Source organism: Cheilinus undulatus, linkage group 6 (assembly GCF_018320785.1).
Source record: "Cheilinus undulatus linkage group 6, ASM1832078v1, whole genome shotgun sequence".
Taxonomy (NCBI): Eukaryota; Metazoa; Chordata; class Actinopteri; order Labriformes; family Labridae; genus Cheilinus; species Cheilinus undulatus.
Window position 1 is genome coordinate 48,243,405 of NC_054870.1, and position 16,583 is coordinate 48,259,987.

At 40.1% G+C, this 16,583-nt stretch overlaps 1 protein-coding gene across 2 annotated transcripts in view; it reads right to left on the reverse strand.

Annotated features, from left to right (window-relative positions):
* macrod2 (mono-ADP ribosylhydrolase 2) overlaps positions 1–16,583 on the reverse strand; it is a 1,185,173-nt gene that overhangs the window by 93,261 nt on the left and 1,075,329 nt on the right. For both annotated transcript variants that reach the window (XM_041789359.1, XM_041789358.1), the window contains exon 9: positions 712–790. In XM_041789359.1, coding sequence (XP_041645293.1) covers positions 712–790 — 79 coding nt within the window. The remainder of the gene's footprint in view (positions 1–711; positions 791–16,583) is intronic.

The window sequence follows — 16,583 nt, forward strand, 5'->3', positions numbered from 1 at the left end:
GGTGATCAGCTAGATTCCTACATCAAACAAGAATGGGGCAACATTCCTCTCCCAGAACTCCACCAACTGGTCTCCTCACTTTCCAGACATTGACAGACTGTTGTTCAAAGATGGGGGATTGCTAAACAATGGTAAACATGGCCCTGTCCCTACTTGTTTGAGATGTGTTGCTGCCATCAAATTCAAAATGAGCTAATATTTTCATTAAATAGTAAAATGTCTCGGTTTCAATATCTGATATATTGTTATATTTTACCTGGTGCCCCAACGTTTTTGGAATTTGGGTTGTATTTCATTTTACTCAGGTTTTCCTTAACAATGATTTTGTATTGTTTTTACCAAGATATTCATTTCCATTATCTCTGGGATATACTGCATGTTTTTTACAAATAAAATGGATGATTTTAGTCATTCTATTATCATCTTGAGAAATAAACTGACAGGAAGACCAGCAGTCTGATTCAAAGCTGTTGAGATGATTAAGTCAAGATCTGGTTCTTTATAATCTGCTGCCTATTTTTAATGCAAACACTCAAACTTTTTATTTGCAATATACCAAAAAATAACAAATGTTTAGATTTTAGATGCTTAAACCAGTATAAACACTTTAGATATATCAAATGTATTTTCTATTAAATTTTTATGAGTTCATGATGTTGGTTGAAACTCTTATGTGGTGTTTATGAGTATACTGAAGGCAAGCACTCATACCTTGAAATACGTCAGCCATTTTCTTCTTGTAGATGGCAAAGTCAGTCTCAAGGAAGACACAGAAAATGACCCGTGTGATCTGCAGAGGAAGACAAAGAAAAGGAGAGTGGTTAATGAAAACTGCAAACACCTCTCTCTGGTGAAAAAACAGGAGACCAGAAAGTTTGGGTGACAGTAGTCATAAAATCACAGCCTTTCACAAATTTAATTAGTCCCCCTCACAATCAAGACCAATGTAACCAGACACTGTGAGACATCTTTCAGGGAATATTACAGCACATTACATCAGAGGAAGCATTATTGAATGGCTGAATTGGTTAGAGCCAGGCAATACCCAACAGTTTCCGACAAAGTGCAACAACATGAAATTGCACCATTGAGGATGAGGGATGGAGAATACTTCACCCAAACAGGAAATCATCAGAGAAAATGGCCAATGAATTAGTAAACCACACTGATCAAGATGCAGGACATAGGAGGGATGCTGCAAGAGAAGTCAACGCTATGATGACATTTTTGCCTTCATACAAGCGAGACGTGTAACTGGACTTATAGTATCACTAATCAGCCATTAGATTCCCTCTGTGGAAAAGGAAAAGGAAAATGTTTGATATAACAAGGTTAGGATAAGACACAAGTTGTTTTTTTCCAACACTGTGGCTGCAGAGAGATGCTTTTTATAATCTTCATTTGTTTTCATAAATCAATGCTAGCGGTCCCTTTGTATCTGTGGGTGGGTTTTACAAATATTAAAGCTCTAAATGCTAGAAATGTTCTGTTTTTACTTTGAATTGGTGCTCTATACTCAAACTTACCTTGGACTATATTTGAGTGTCTTTATGGCATTATGTAAAACTTTTTGCTTCCTCTTGCTGTTGAAATTCAGCCTCATTTTAACAGATTTAAAAATATTGCTTTACTCTTAGAAAATCTGGGTCCCCCTTGCAATGAAACAAACTGTTTTTGTGAAATAAATACCCCTAAAGACTCTGATAAATCCTTGATTTTCCATGTTGGCTGGGATTTTACTCATTAAACACTGAAGAGCAACAAACTAAAACGTCTCTAATCGTACTGTGAGAACAGATTTCTGTCAGGACAACCATCCCATGAGCAGCCAGGGGGGGACCCGATCATAATGTGCTCACCCTTTGGCAAACCGCCCCCCAATCAGGGATGAGTAATGACCGGGCAGGTTAGCATGCCGTGATCCCAGCTTTCTAATTAGTCTTCCATTAACTTTTTCAACCTTGGCGGCTGTGGGGTGCACACACACAACCACACACACCACCACCACCACACTCTCACACACCTTACAGTCAAAACACTGAGGATCTTTTCCAACCTCAAGATCTGAAATGAATATTTAATCTCACCCTGCATGTTAAAATCATACTTTTATCCACGGCTGGAGTGGGACTCATTTTGGCCTATGTGAGTTTTAAATTGTGAACTATTCTCTACAATCTTGTACTTACTTCTATAACTGGCGGCATGTCTGCCTGTCTGTCTGCATTGACTTGCATGCCACATTGTTGTTCCAACTGTCCTGGTTATCTCTCAGAAAACTTCTTGGGTGTGCCAATTCAAAAACGGTTCCATAAAAAATCACAAATGTCTACAGATTTTCAACCGAATCCTAAAATGTCTAATTCCCTGTGTTATAAATTTATTGTGTGATGTTATTGCATCTTAGTGCCAACAGTGGGCACCAGAGTAATATGTAAAGTGTGGGCAACAATGTAACAGAACTGAGAAAGCTGGCGCAGGACTGTAATGTTGGTGATTTGTTGACAATGATGAGAGATTATTTGATCTATGCATAAGCAATGGAGGTGGCAAACAGAGATATTGTGGATTTACACGGCATGAAACGGAGCGGCGAGGTCAGTGAACATGGTCAAAGTCCCAGCCGGACATTGGAAAATGCTACAAATGTGGTGGAGAAAACCATCTTGCCAATGCTGCAGTTTTGCCAATGAAAAATGTCACAACTGTGAAAAAGTGGGACACATAAAAAAAGCCTGCAGAAACAAAATAGGGGGTAAAGAAAAAACTACACATGTTCAAGGGGGAGAACAAAACGTGAAAGGAGAGCTAATTTCATACTAGAGGAAGGGGGAGATAATGAGAATGAGGACGTTTTTACAGCGTATCACATTAATGTCTTCACACACTGGGTCCGTTATGTTTGGATGCATTTTTTTACCAATCTGAAATATATATATAAATAAAAAATGCACACACACTCGAGCCTTGTGCGTCGTCTTTTTTATATTCAAAAAGATTTTTTTTCCATATTTGTAGAATGTGGAAAATTGTGTCATACTGTGAGCCAGTGGCTCTGTCATTCCTTTAGAAATATTGGGATTGAGTTGATATTTGTCACACTCAGGCTGCTAAGCCCAAAAAATGCACTTTACATATGGTAACTATAAAAAATATTAGACATTAATATTTTATTCTATTTCCATTAAGTTATTTTTTCCAACTACAACTGACCTAATTATTTTTAAAGATTTTAACCATTGAATGCCAACTTTTTTTTGTCACAATGCCACCATGTTTGTTAAAAAATAAAAAATAAAAAGAACAGAAAAATGAATTATTCTCAAATTTCCTGCATGCAAAGTTATTTTTTTGTGTTTAATTATCACAGCCTGGGGTATTACAACAATTAGCAGCAATATTGATTTTTATGTATTATTGTTATTATTTCTTGTGAAATGTCACATCCTGACTCTCAAGCTGCTAAGCAAAAAAATGCACTTTCCATAAGGCAGCAATGAAAATATAGATTAAAATTTTGTTCTACTTTCATTGAGCTATATTTTTTAACCTACAACTGACCTTATTATTGATATCAAATATTTACTGATTTTTAAAGTTTTTAACCCTTTGAATGCCAGTTTTTATAATGATGCCACAAGATTTTTTTTTTTTCAATATACTTCATGCAAAGAAAAAATTCTTGTGTTGAATCATTACAGCCTGGAATATGCCAATGATTAGTGACAGCACTGATTTTTTTATGCATTATTGCTTTTTGCATGTTTAGCATTTTTGTCCTCCATCTACCAAATTCTGTCAAAATGTCACCATCTGGTGGAGAGCAGTAAAAATGATTAATTCTAAGGCAAAAGCCCAGATTGACACGCAGATATAATAAAACGCATGTATTATGCTTTAATGGAAGGGAGATCAAAATTGCAGTTTGAAGGAGAACATTTTATAAGTTATTCCATGATAGAAACCATTGCTTACAGAGTGCAGGATTAAGCTCAGGACATACGGTGATTTTAAAGTGCCAGTATTAAGAAGAGCTAAAGTTGCAGGAATATATAAAGGGATCACCAAGACTTTTGTTGTAGCTGTAGTGAAAGGCTCAGGAACCAGGCTGGTCTATCTAACACTTAGGAGAAAATATCAGCCCTTCTCAGTGCAGAAGCCTCCATCCGGCATGTTGGCTGTTGTGTTGGCCATCCCAACACTGCAAACAGTCCAGCCCACCAGGAATCTTCCCACGTCTCCAGATTAGCTGCTCCGGCTCTGCTTTTATCCCAACTGGCAAAAGTTTATGCAGTGTTATGTCTTCTTCTTCCAGTTACACCAGTTTCTACATTCCACTTTAAATAATAATTGACTTTATAAAAGATAGAGCAACTCAGCTTTTCATTCTCTTCTTTTGGATTTGTAATCTTACAAAAAAGTTTAAAGAAAGCATGAAAGGATACAACACTGTGTGTCATCAACGATCCCTTTACAACAAGAAGTGTATATGACAAAAAGTGGGTCTGTTCTCAAGGCTCTGCCACATTTCATTGATTCTTCTTTGTGACTTTTCAGCACTACATGTGTGCTCGCCGGAGATAAGCCGACTTTGAAAGGAGAAGCCGTTTTAAGTACAGACTGGTGGAATTTATTTTAACAAAGAAAAAGTCACAGATCACCTTCTCTGTTGGATTCGATTCATTTTACAGCCTTAAGAAGCTGACAGTGTTTGTTTGGACGCAGATGGAGTGTCAAGGTTTCACCACTCGTGTTTGTGGGTTTTATTTGGCGTCCTGGCTTGGCTGATATCTGTCAAAGACCATACGATGTGTCTCTGATCTGCAGAATAAAAGAGCCTTTCCCCAGCTTTCTGCAGAATGTGGACATGCTGTAACAGAAACTCCACAAAGAGATTGACAGAGAGGCAGAGGAAGGCAGAGAAAAGAGTCGGCATGACATGGATGCTAAGATTTTCTGTTTGCTGTGGCTTTCTTTCAGCACAAACCCAGAATATAAAGCCCTGCAATGTTTCTCCTTGCCTTTATAGCATATAACATGAAGAATAAGACAATATTTGTGGTGTTTTTGTGTTTACTGCCTCTTGTTCACACATACACCAGCACTTGGGTGTGCTCCAGGAAGGCATAAATTCATGATTCATCCAGTTTCACAGTGGGCAGTCAGTGTGAGAATGGAGCGTCATAAAAGAGTAATGGAAATTCCTGGGGAGCTGCTGTCCTGTGGCCTTCCTGCACCCAGTGGTATGCTCTATCTTGGCGCATTATCGCTTTTTGCTCAATCTGTTTGTCAGCGAGCCCATGACTTCAAAGAGGACTTAAAGCTTTTCTTTCGTTTTCAGCCGGGGTTGAAGGGGTTCAGAGAGGGAGTCTACATTTTATGAACAAAGACCCCCCAAGACTTCCAGAAAAATAAAATGTTACCATCCTGGATGCAGCTCCTAACATTTACTCCAAAGCACAGATCATAAACTATTAATAGATATTTGTTTGTATGAGCATCAGAAGGGCGTCTCTCTTTGAATCAGATCCATGTGTGGTGCAGGGTCAGGAAAGCTGGCATGCTTCCTTTATTCCCTCACAACTTCGCTTTCCTCCATGAAGGAGGACGGAGGGCAGATATCCGCCATTACGGCTGTTGTGTAAAATTGCCATTATTCAGCGGAGCGATTATCTGCTGCTGAGGTGTGTAATGCATCCCTGTGTCTGTGACTGACGCCTGCACATCTGAGACGCCGCTGGAGGACGGAGAAAGTCAAAGAGGTGACCTCGTCCTCTGCAGACTCTCTGCAGCCTTGTCTTTGACTCATTTTAGACGCATTCTTGTTTAAGAGCCATGGCGTGCTTTGTGTCTTACACCAAGGCTTTCAGTGCTGCTCTGCCACATATAAACCATACTGTGATTACCTCATCTTCACAGCTAAAGGTGACACTGGAACCTTGAAGCTGAACACATAAGGGCAACAAAAACAAGCATAAACAGACTAAAAACAATAAAAAGGCTAATTACTACATAACACCATAACATAACACCAGAAAGTGGTTAGAAATGCTATAAAACCAAAATAGCCTAATTTAACTGACCCATGCACATTACAGTCAAACTGCTGCACTAAAACACATGAAGCTTTGCTCTCACCCTCAAATTCCACATACTCTGTCTGCAGTGATCTGCACATGAAGCACACTCCAAAGAAAATCATTCCCTTCCTAGTTATTCTCTGTAGTCCACAGCATGTACTCTGGTCCGTCTGCCAGGTCTATTTTTGGCAGAGCCAGCAGCCAAAATGTGTCAATCCACAGCAGATGGACCCAAACTGGAACAAAAATGCGTAAACCATCCGTTATACTCTGCACTGCAGGACTGCCCACCCCCATGTTGCAGCCCTATAGTAACCTTGCAAAGCAGATGGATACGCCTGTTTCCTTGTTTCTCACTGGCGAATCAATCTTCAAATCTCCCGTCTGAACCGTTTGGGCCTGGTTACAGAGTGACAGGACCAATCAGCGCCGAGAGGCAGTACTTTCAGACGCAGCGGAGTCGTGACGTAAACAGGCAGCAGGAAGAGGCCTGTGTGGTTGGCGGAAGAGGTTAGCGTGGATGCTGCTAAAGCACCAGTTTTATCAGAACTTGTCTTCGTTTAAGGAACAAAGTCGAGTACTTAGATGTCTTTAGTTGCCATGTTTCGTGTTATTCCTCGGTAGCTGCGCATGTGCAGCTCAATAGCGGTTATGCCACGTGTGATGTTGTTCTGATTGGCCCATAGAGATGTGACAGACGGAGTGTGATTGGATAAACGTTCTAAGTTTTTTTCAGAGCCTCTACCTTTTCCCAAACGTCTCCTATTGAAGCTTTCCCAGATGGATGTGTGAAATAAACCCATCTGGCGTGTCAGGTTAGCCCTACAGAGCATTTGTAAAGAGTACAGACCAGCACTGCTCACTGCACTCACCTGTCGCTGGCATCAGGCCGTCACCTCCTATCTGCATTTTTCACGACTTTGATATTTTACATAAATAAGTGCCATTGGACTCCCTTTAGATCTTTGAGTGGGTTTTGCAAATTTTAACCAGTAAAAAAAAAAGTGTCAAAAAGATGCTGACTGTGACCGTTCAGTCTAAATCATTATTAAAAAATACTGCGGTTTTTTTTCATCCCTTAAAAAGTGGTGATTTGGAGAAAGGAAACTTATGGAGCAAATGTGCTACTTACCTCTTGTTTTGAGCTGAATGAATTAAAATTAATTGAAAATGCACTCCATGAAATTTATTTATGGTTTGGGAGTAGCACTCAGCACAAACAAGGGAGGCAATTATTAACAGCTTATTTCCCTGATTTCATGAAATTCATTGATGAAACCAAAACATTAGTTTGCTTTTTAATACATACACTGCATGGAGGGCCTTTTTTGTTGAACTGAGTTCTTGATTTTAAAACTCTATATATTTATGTTATATCTCAGCCTGAGTGTATTACTGTACTGCTAAAAAGTGTCATCTCATACTGTATGAAAGTGTACAACCAAAGCTCTTAAGTTATATGCTCATTGTTTGATATCATATTCACAAGCCAAGGATGAACAGTAGGCTCTGACCTCTGACCATCAAAATCTAATCAGTTCATCCCTGGATAGGGTAAAAATTTTCACAGTTAGAAGAAAAATCCATTTAAGTGTTTAAAGGTATTGTGTTCCCAAGAATGACCTAGAGAGCAAGGGATGAACATGAGGCCTAATGACCTTCACTTTTAGCCAACAGAATCTCACTATTTCATGCTTGAGTTAGAGTGAACATGTGTGGAAAATCTAAAGATCACAAGAATGTCCATTATTACTCACGTTTGTACATGCATTCATCTGTCTGTATGTAAACACAGAGGTATGGATGCACAGATAGATGAAGGCATGCTCGTTCAGATGTGCAGATGTATGAACCTCAGAACACAATGAGTAGTCTCAGCTGTGCTGAGGCATTGAAAACGCTCGATTGCTTTTTTCTCTCATTGATATTTTTCCTGATGGGAGTGGAAAGGTGCACGAAACAGGAATTCTGCGTTTGCTATTGTAATATCAGAAGCTTTCTTCCTTTTTGAGCAGGCACAATCAGAAAAAGAAGCCTTGAGAATAAACATGCTGCACAGTTTTCCTCTGGAAGAGTGTGCATTCATACGACCAAATATCAAACATGCCAGGAATGTAACCCACTGGGCAAAAGCAATTGATTTTGGTGAGATTAGCCCTTGTGACTCTCTTTATATTGCATGGCAAATAATGTGTGATCAGGCTATAATTCCCCCAAACCTGAATATCAATTTAAAAATGGTGCCAATTCACTCAGTATACTGTGTGCTTGAACCATAAAGAGTGTTATTGCACTAAAGGTTGTCTTCTAAACGTATGGAGTGGTGTCTACAGAAGTGAATGTTCTCTTCACATCAAGCAAAGGATTGCCAACCTTGTGTTTTAGCTCCTGCCCATTTAGTTCACTAAATAATCATCCTATTGTATTTGCACATTGATACTTGATTTCTGATGCTTGACCTCAGGTAGTAAGGATCATTATGAAAATATGATGAAGAAGCAAGCTGACAGGAAGTAGCACTGCCAGCTTAGTACACATCATTAGATATCCTAAAGCAGCAGTTCTCAGCTGGTGGGTGGGGACCCAAAAGTGGGTCGCGGACAGTATTAATTTTGGCAGCTATTTTTGATTTCAGGTCTTAAATTAAATTAAATGCATTTAAGTTTTAGTCACATTTTAGTCATTTCTATCCTTTTTAGTTTTAGTCTAGTTTTAGTCAGTGAAAACTCAAACCATTTTAGTCTTGTTTTAGTCAATGAAAAGTCCTCACAATTTAGCCTTTACCTTTTGTCCAAGCATTTATTTTTCTTGCCTAAATTTGGTACAAAATAACGGTACTGTGATCTCTGCACCCTGCCAGACCTGGGGTCCCTGCTTTCTACAGCTTAGAGGAAGAAGAGATACAGCTGCATTGTTTTTGACAGATTTACCCACAGTGGAGAAATATCATGGATTTTGAAAGTCTGCCAAAAACGACATTACATTTTAGTCTAGTTTTAGTCATCTTGAAGTCAGTTTTAGTCATCATTTTTGTTAGTCTTAGTCAATTTTTTGTCATGGAAAAAAAGGCTGCCGACAAACATTTTTAGTCATAGTTTTAGTCTATGAAATAAACACTGATCGAGGAGCAGTTTTCAATGGGTTGTGTCTAGGTGTCTGAAAAAAAATGGCGGTGGTGGCTGTTTCACTGTGAAATTGGGTAAATGTGTGAGCAATATTTAAACTAATTTCACCTCTTCTTGCAATAAATGGCTACGTTTCCCATGATACTGAAGTAATTTCACAAGTTCTCTGGAAAATTGGCAGAAATTGACACATAATGTTCGGGAAAGAGGGTATGAAATTTGTCAGTTTTGTCCCTTTTTTTTTTTATCAGGTGTTCTGGTCCACTTATGCTCTAAACTGCAACATAATCATTTAACATTTATTGTTAAAAATCTTTTTGGAAACTTGGGTTGTGATCTGTCGTAAGACAGACTGGTGGGTCCTGAGGCCGGACCAGTTGAGAACCACTGTCCCAAAGAACTGCACTGTGACACTCCCTACTCTGCCTTTGATTGGCTCACCCTACCTAACCAAACAACAGAGGCAGTAACAATTACAAGCCAACTAGAGGCAAAGAAGGGAATGGCATGCCTGCATCATCCTAGTGTAAAAATAAGAAAGCAGCACAGTAATTGATGACCAGCAACAGAGGGGGTATACCTGCACTACACCAGTATGGAAGATAAAGGAAGGAAAATGTATGTAAACTAGTTAGAAATCAATATATTTTTGATCAATCATCATGTGTTGTGGAGAAAAAAGCCAGCCATCATGTTCTAAAAATAAAACCAAAGACTTAAACTACAGGATGTGTGCAGAGTGATGAATACGAGTCCATGTGGCTTTAAATACAGCAACTGTGCATTTATATTTCGACCTCAGCTTTCATGATGAGATTCATTCACTTGTCTATTCACGGTTTTTGCTGCAAGATGAATCACCGTATCAGCATATGATGTTTGCCTTAAGAAAATGTGGTTCTAAAGACAGCTTTAAAACACTGAGTGATGCAGATTTAAGATCACATTTCATAACAAAGTGCAGAACACTTTGTTCATCTCGCCTAATCAATTCAAAAGCAATGCCTCTCAGCTGTAATTGGCTTCTGAATGTATGATAAGATGAGGCTAATTAAAATGATAATGCTGGGGGTGCAGCCTCAGACTCTATAAGTCATTAGCATGGCACGTGAAATCAGTCAGTTTGTGGCACATCGTGTGGCACCCTGTTAATGAGCAGAATGAAATAATCCAGACATTTCCCTCTTCTATGAACCACTGTATGCGGCTTTTAATTTGTATCTGCGGCTCATCATTCTGGTGCCTGGCTCACCAGGTGCCCCACTCTCCTGCTGGCCGGCTAACAGATGAGCTGTCATAGCCGGCCACCCATGCCCATAATTATATCGAGGGCAGTGCCAGCAGAGTCTGATGTGCAGGCACAACGCACGCACTTTTGTTACTTGCATTTCCTTCTTGATTCTGTCACAAACAATAATAGGGACAGGTTGCCCTAGCATGTCCGCTCCAGCTGGAGCCCAAACCCGAGGGAGGGCAGGGTGTGAGCGCGGCGCTGCCTCGTTACTGAGGATCCGGCTCATTCAGAATCCTGAATGGCTGCATCCAGATGGACATCAGTGACAGCAGGCTGATCTACGGTGTTAACGCTAGCTAAAATAATTCATTCATTTGCTTTGTTTGCTTCAGTTGAAGGTCACAGTGAGTGAAAACAACAGCCTACCCCTCGATGCCAGGTCACCACTCCATCACAGTCTGGTTAAAATGAACTTTATCTACACCAGACACTCACACGTGTACACAGTAAACAGATTTTGTGTTTGTTTATGATTGATTCATCCCTGACATGACACACCAGTGTTGTGAGTTTGATTGTGCGCTGATAGTACGAGTCATTGTTCGAGAGAGATTGAATAATTCCAGTAAATTTTTCCTGAGCCAGAAATATCTGCCCATAAAATCCGGCCTTGTAGCTGCATCATCAAAGCTATAATCAGTGAGTGCTTGTCTCCTTTGTTGTCAGCGGTGCAGGATTGGATAGAGGGTTCACTTTGAGGCAGGTGGACCATATCCAGGCCTTATTACTGATGTAATTACACACACCTGCGTCCTCCTCACCGTGGCTACTGCTGCTGCTGTACAGACTCTGCAGTCTGGAAATGTGCAGAAAGGCTCAGCCTGTGCTGAACTACAGTAAACTGTATTCATTTAAAATGTTGTATATTTTTATGTTTTATGCATTCTCAATGCATTGCCTCTTGGTATGCATAATATTATAAACCTAAATCTGTTTTTGACTTTGAAAAACATTCTAAATGGCCTCATGTGTCAATGGTAAACTCAGCTTTCCAAAGCTCTGGGGTTGGTGCATGCAGATTAAAAATGAAATCACAAACTAGGGACTGATTTAAAGCTCAGATTTAAATTTTAATAAAAGTTTAGCAGCTGAGTTTTATGTCATTTAGGGAACACTGACTAAGCTAACCCTATTATACTCTGTTGTTTATTTGTTAGAATCTCCATTAGCTGTACCCTAGTCTCCCTGAGGTCCACATTAAAAAAGGGATACTGAATAGATCTAATAAAACACTGAAGTCCACTAAAACCACCACATATAGAAGATGGAATTGAACATTTTGCTTTACACTAATTAAGAAATTTCTATCCATCCATCCATTTTCTACACAGCTTATCCTGTTGGGGGTTACTCGGGGGGGGGGGGGGCTGGAGCCTATCCCAGCTGTCATTGGGTGAGAGGCGGGGTACACCCTGGACTGGTCGCCAGTCAATTGCAGGGCTGACATATAGAGACAGACAACCAGGCACGCTCACACTCACATCTACGGCCAATTTAGAGTCACCAATTAACCTGATGAGCAGGTCTTTGGTGGTGGGAGGAAGCCGGAGTACCCAGAGAGAGAGAACCACATGCAAGGGGAGAACATGCAAACTCCGCACTGAAAGGCCCTGACAGGGAACCGAACCAGGGACCTTCCTGCTTTGAGGCTAAAGTGCAAACTCCTGCACTGCTGTGCAGCCCTGAATTAAGAAATTTGAGAATATTAAAACTTTAAAATCATTCAAGAACACTCTCTTCATACATTTTACCACTTCATTGCCAGTTCTACTTGACAGGGAAAGCTCTGCTCTAAAGATACTCCCTGGGTTAGTCAAGTAGGGAGCGCGTATGGACAGATGTATTTATGACAATGTGTACTGACAATAATAAAATTAGTTCAGAAGCAATTAATCCATGGTGGCATGAATCTGAATATGAGGGTGCAACAAGCTTTATGCTATAAAGAAGGAGGCTGGGGTGGAGAAGGTTGAGCTTTGCCAGCAGCAGCATGGCACATCTGCATTAATGCAAGCAGGGATTAATGAAAAGTACGTCAACAGCACTGTGCTGAGAGAAAGACTGTGATTGGCTGTGGGGACTGGGAGGTGAGGATTGGGATCAGCTGGCTGTCAGCTGATCACCGCTGGGCGTATTACTACGGTGTCCTGCATGAACTGACGCTAAGCTTCATTTCTGTCAGACATGATGACTTCAAACCAAGGTTAAAAAGTTTTTGAATGTCATTTGAAAATCAAAGTCCCAGAGTCTGGGGTAGGTTTGAAGAGGCACAGAATCTGAGAAGATTGAAGTCCAGTGTTTCCAGTTTCCACAGTCAGAGATGGTTTGAGGTGCCATGTCATCTGCTGCTGTTGGTCCACTGCCCCTTGCCATCAGTCAAAGAGTATAACAAGACCAGAAGGACCAAAGATTCTGACTTTCATCTGCATGCTCAGATATCGGGAACGCCTCTCTGTCTTGTTCAGGGAACCAATCACCCCGTGCATGAGTCCAAGTCTACAGTGGAGCTCAGCCTTGCAGTCAGCTGATCAATGGATTATGCTGCCAAGGGTCTACAATTTCCACGCTCTCATCATCCACAGATGCAGATTCAATGGCAGATTAGTAGTCCAGTTAAAAGCTGTGCAAGATTCTGGACTACAACAAGGAAGGTGGACTCCTAAGTTTGTGCTGCTCACCTCCTGTTGACTTTTCTTTTAATTTACTCACTTTGTAGTTTAGGGTCACTTTAAGTATCAACCCAACACCATCACACATCCATACAAGCATTTACCGCTCAAACCCATGATGCTCTGGAGAAAGAGGAGTGTGTTTACAGGAGTTTGGTGTTTAAATATGATTTTGGGTGCATGCTGCCCAGCCCTACTACAGCCAGAGCTGTAAGAACCCTCTAGATCCTTCATGACCGTGACAGCACATCCACTCAGTCCATGTTGCTGCCTAAAATCTGCTCATCATAGAGACATCCTTCATGTCCACTGCCCGAACCAGCCGTGGGCGACTGTGTCGATGGCAGGGCTGACAGCAGCAGCGCCCCGACTCTGGCAGCGGTGACTCGGGTGAAGCCGCGAGCAGCTCCTCCATTTGACTTTGATTGACCCTGTCTGCAGAGAGAGCTGCAGCTCCACCTGCAGCAAGCTGGCGAATTATCATTTCAAAGAAGTGCCCAGAAAAGGTTATCCCTTTGAACAAAACGTCTCCAATCCATACATCAAAGAAGAGGCCTGACATCGGGCTTTGAGGAGGCACGGCTCCGACCAAAGCCTGGAGAAAGTGCTGAGCTCAAATTCCTACTCTCCAAAGACGATCGACATCACACCCTCACTATATCACGATAAGGGCTGTAGGAGAGTCAATGGAGTCAGCTTAATAATTCCAAACAGAAGACACATTTTGTAAATGCTTATGTACACAATTATGCATGAGAGCTCAGCACAGTGTGACTAAAGAGAAGTGATAAGAGTCTGGTAAGCTGCCTGGTTATTTCATCAGTGTTAAACATCACCATGCTGCTTCTAAAGCCGTATGCAGCGCAGAATATAAAACATTTTGACAGGAAAACGCTGTCTTGCTAGATTCGGAAAAATCCACGAGATAATATATCAGCAATTTGTATGTTAATTCAACAACTGCTGTGTGCGCCTGACTTTTTTTTTACACATTAGAGCTGAACAAATAGTTCCTACTGTATTATTCAGGCTTCACTGCTGCATGGTATTGTAGACAGAAATTGGAGTGCAGCATGCTTGAGGCGTCGAGCATTTTAGCTCGCATTTTCAAAAATTGTTCTCTCAAAGTGAAAGAGACAGCATTTGACTTTCACAGGCTTTGAGCTGTTCCTGCCAGCACCCACTGCCAGCAGCAGAAGCACTGTGCTATCTGGATTTTTTTTTTTTTTGCTACAGACACAATTTCAGCATAAAAACATCCCAATTGAACCCCTGTATTTCATTTTAGACCATTTTCATACCTAATCTTTCTGAAATAGGAGGGCAAACTTTATGGATTTTAAATTTTCCAGTAAAATCTCCAACAACACCACCAAACACAGCAGCTGTACATATTCTAAAGTCGCTGTTTTACATCCACAGGTTGAAGAAAAGTCAAAAACCTCAACAGGAACAATAACTGACTATGACTATATTCTACATCTATTTGTAATGCCCTGTGATTGAGAAGCAACTTATCCAAGGTGTAGTAGTGAAGTGGTGCCTGCAGAATGGGCAAACTCTTGATTTAAGCCCCACATTTTCTATTCTATCATCTGCTCTTGCGTATTAAGTCAATATAATAATAATCGTATCGTATTGGCATACAGTGCCTATAAAAAGTATTCACCCCCCTGAAACTTTTACACTTTTACTGATTTAATAAATCAATCATGGTCAATCTAATTTGGCTTTTTTGACCAAAATAATTTCTGCAAAAAACTTCAATAATGTCAAAGTGTAGCTGCTGCATTTTGTACCAGTTGAAGGCGAGAGAGGGATTTTTGGCTGATACCTGACAGGAGATAGTTGCAATAGTCCAGACGGGAAAAAATGAGAGCGTGGATTACCTTTTCCATATCTGACTGGTGGAGAATAGACTATACCTCCATGTTTTTTACTGCCTATGATTCAAATCAGTGAAAATGTTCTGGAGAAATTGAAAATAACTGACACTATATCTTTACAGTTGTCAACATGCTTTCTCATACCAAATGTTTAAAAAAAAAAATCCAATCTCCATTAGTTTGATGGTTAATTTTATCTAAAAACTTAAAAATGAAAGTAATTCAGAAGACAGGTGCAAAGGAAAGAAATGAATGCATCAAAATTGCAAACACACTATTCAAAACTGCCCTGACTGCAAAAATAAATTGGCAACAATTAAGTAAAGAATTGTTGTTGCCAGTGTGCAATAAAGGCAGTGTGTAAGGATAACTGGAAACTGGAAGTTTCCAATATTTGGGATGTTGGACTTCTTATTTTGTTTAATAGTTTCAAAATGACTTTCAACATTTGTTCATTTTTTTAGAAGCATGGTGAAATTTAAAATTCTGGTGTTGTGAAAACACTTTTCAGTGGAATAAATATGTAGTAGTTTATAACAGAAGACAGCAATGAAAGTTCTTTCCCACAAACACAAAAAGCTGTTTTTTTTTTTTTTTTTAAAGCAGAGATATAACAGAGCAGACAGTAGTGCCTCCAGAGATTTAAGGCTAACTATACCACTGCATCTTTTTGGCATGTGACCAATGGTGCAGTGGACTTGGCTGACAAATTTGTCAATTAATATGGATGTTAGAATAATTATAATGATGGAACACATGTGTGCGGTCCTTGGGGAATAGTGGGAGTGTGAAGGATTGGTCCATTTTCTAATCATAAAGACGGGAGGAAGTGCAGCTGCGGACGAGGTCAGAGGGGAATGATGAAGGAAGGACTAATGTGAGGGCTGTATCTATGATCCATGGCTGCATCAGTAATGATCTGACCTCTGGACAGCCACCGGCCTATAACAACCTGTGCTGACTAGGCAGAATATGAGAAGCTGGAGGTCAAGTGCTAACTTGTCCAAATTTAAAATAAAATCTTAAGGTCTAAACTTCAGAAAAAAGGGAAAATATATTTAGCTTTCTGCAGAAAATCAGGTCGGGAATCAGTCAAAGCAATGAAAACTGTCATCTTTAATTATTGGCTTGTTAACTCAAATAAATGAGATTTGGAGGCTTCAAGATCTGCATTTTTAACGTCTTGTTTTCTTCTTTTTGGAGCCAGGAGTAGGAGTGTGGAAATGCATTGTTACATCTCTTTTACTCCTTGACAGGTTCAGTTGTATTAACTTGTATATCACCAGTACAAAGCAAAACAGACAGTGTCAATTTAACTCCTGTGGGTTTTAATTTAACACAACACAGAGTTTAAACTACATTTTTGAAAGTGTAAAAATTTTACACTGGGAGAGCTGCAGCAATTCTTTCAATAGCTGAAAAATAAGTCTGGCCAACACTGGGGTTGTTAACTTTTCTCAACACGAGTGTGGAGAGTTAAAAGTTTACACCATCCAGTGTTTCATTTTAGACTCTAAATTCGAGTCAGT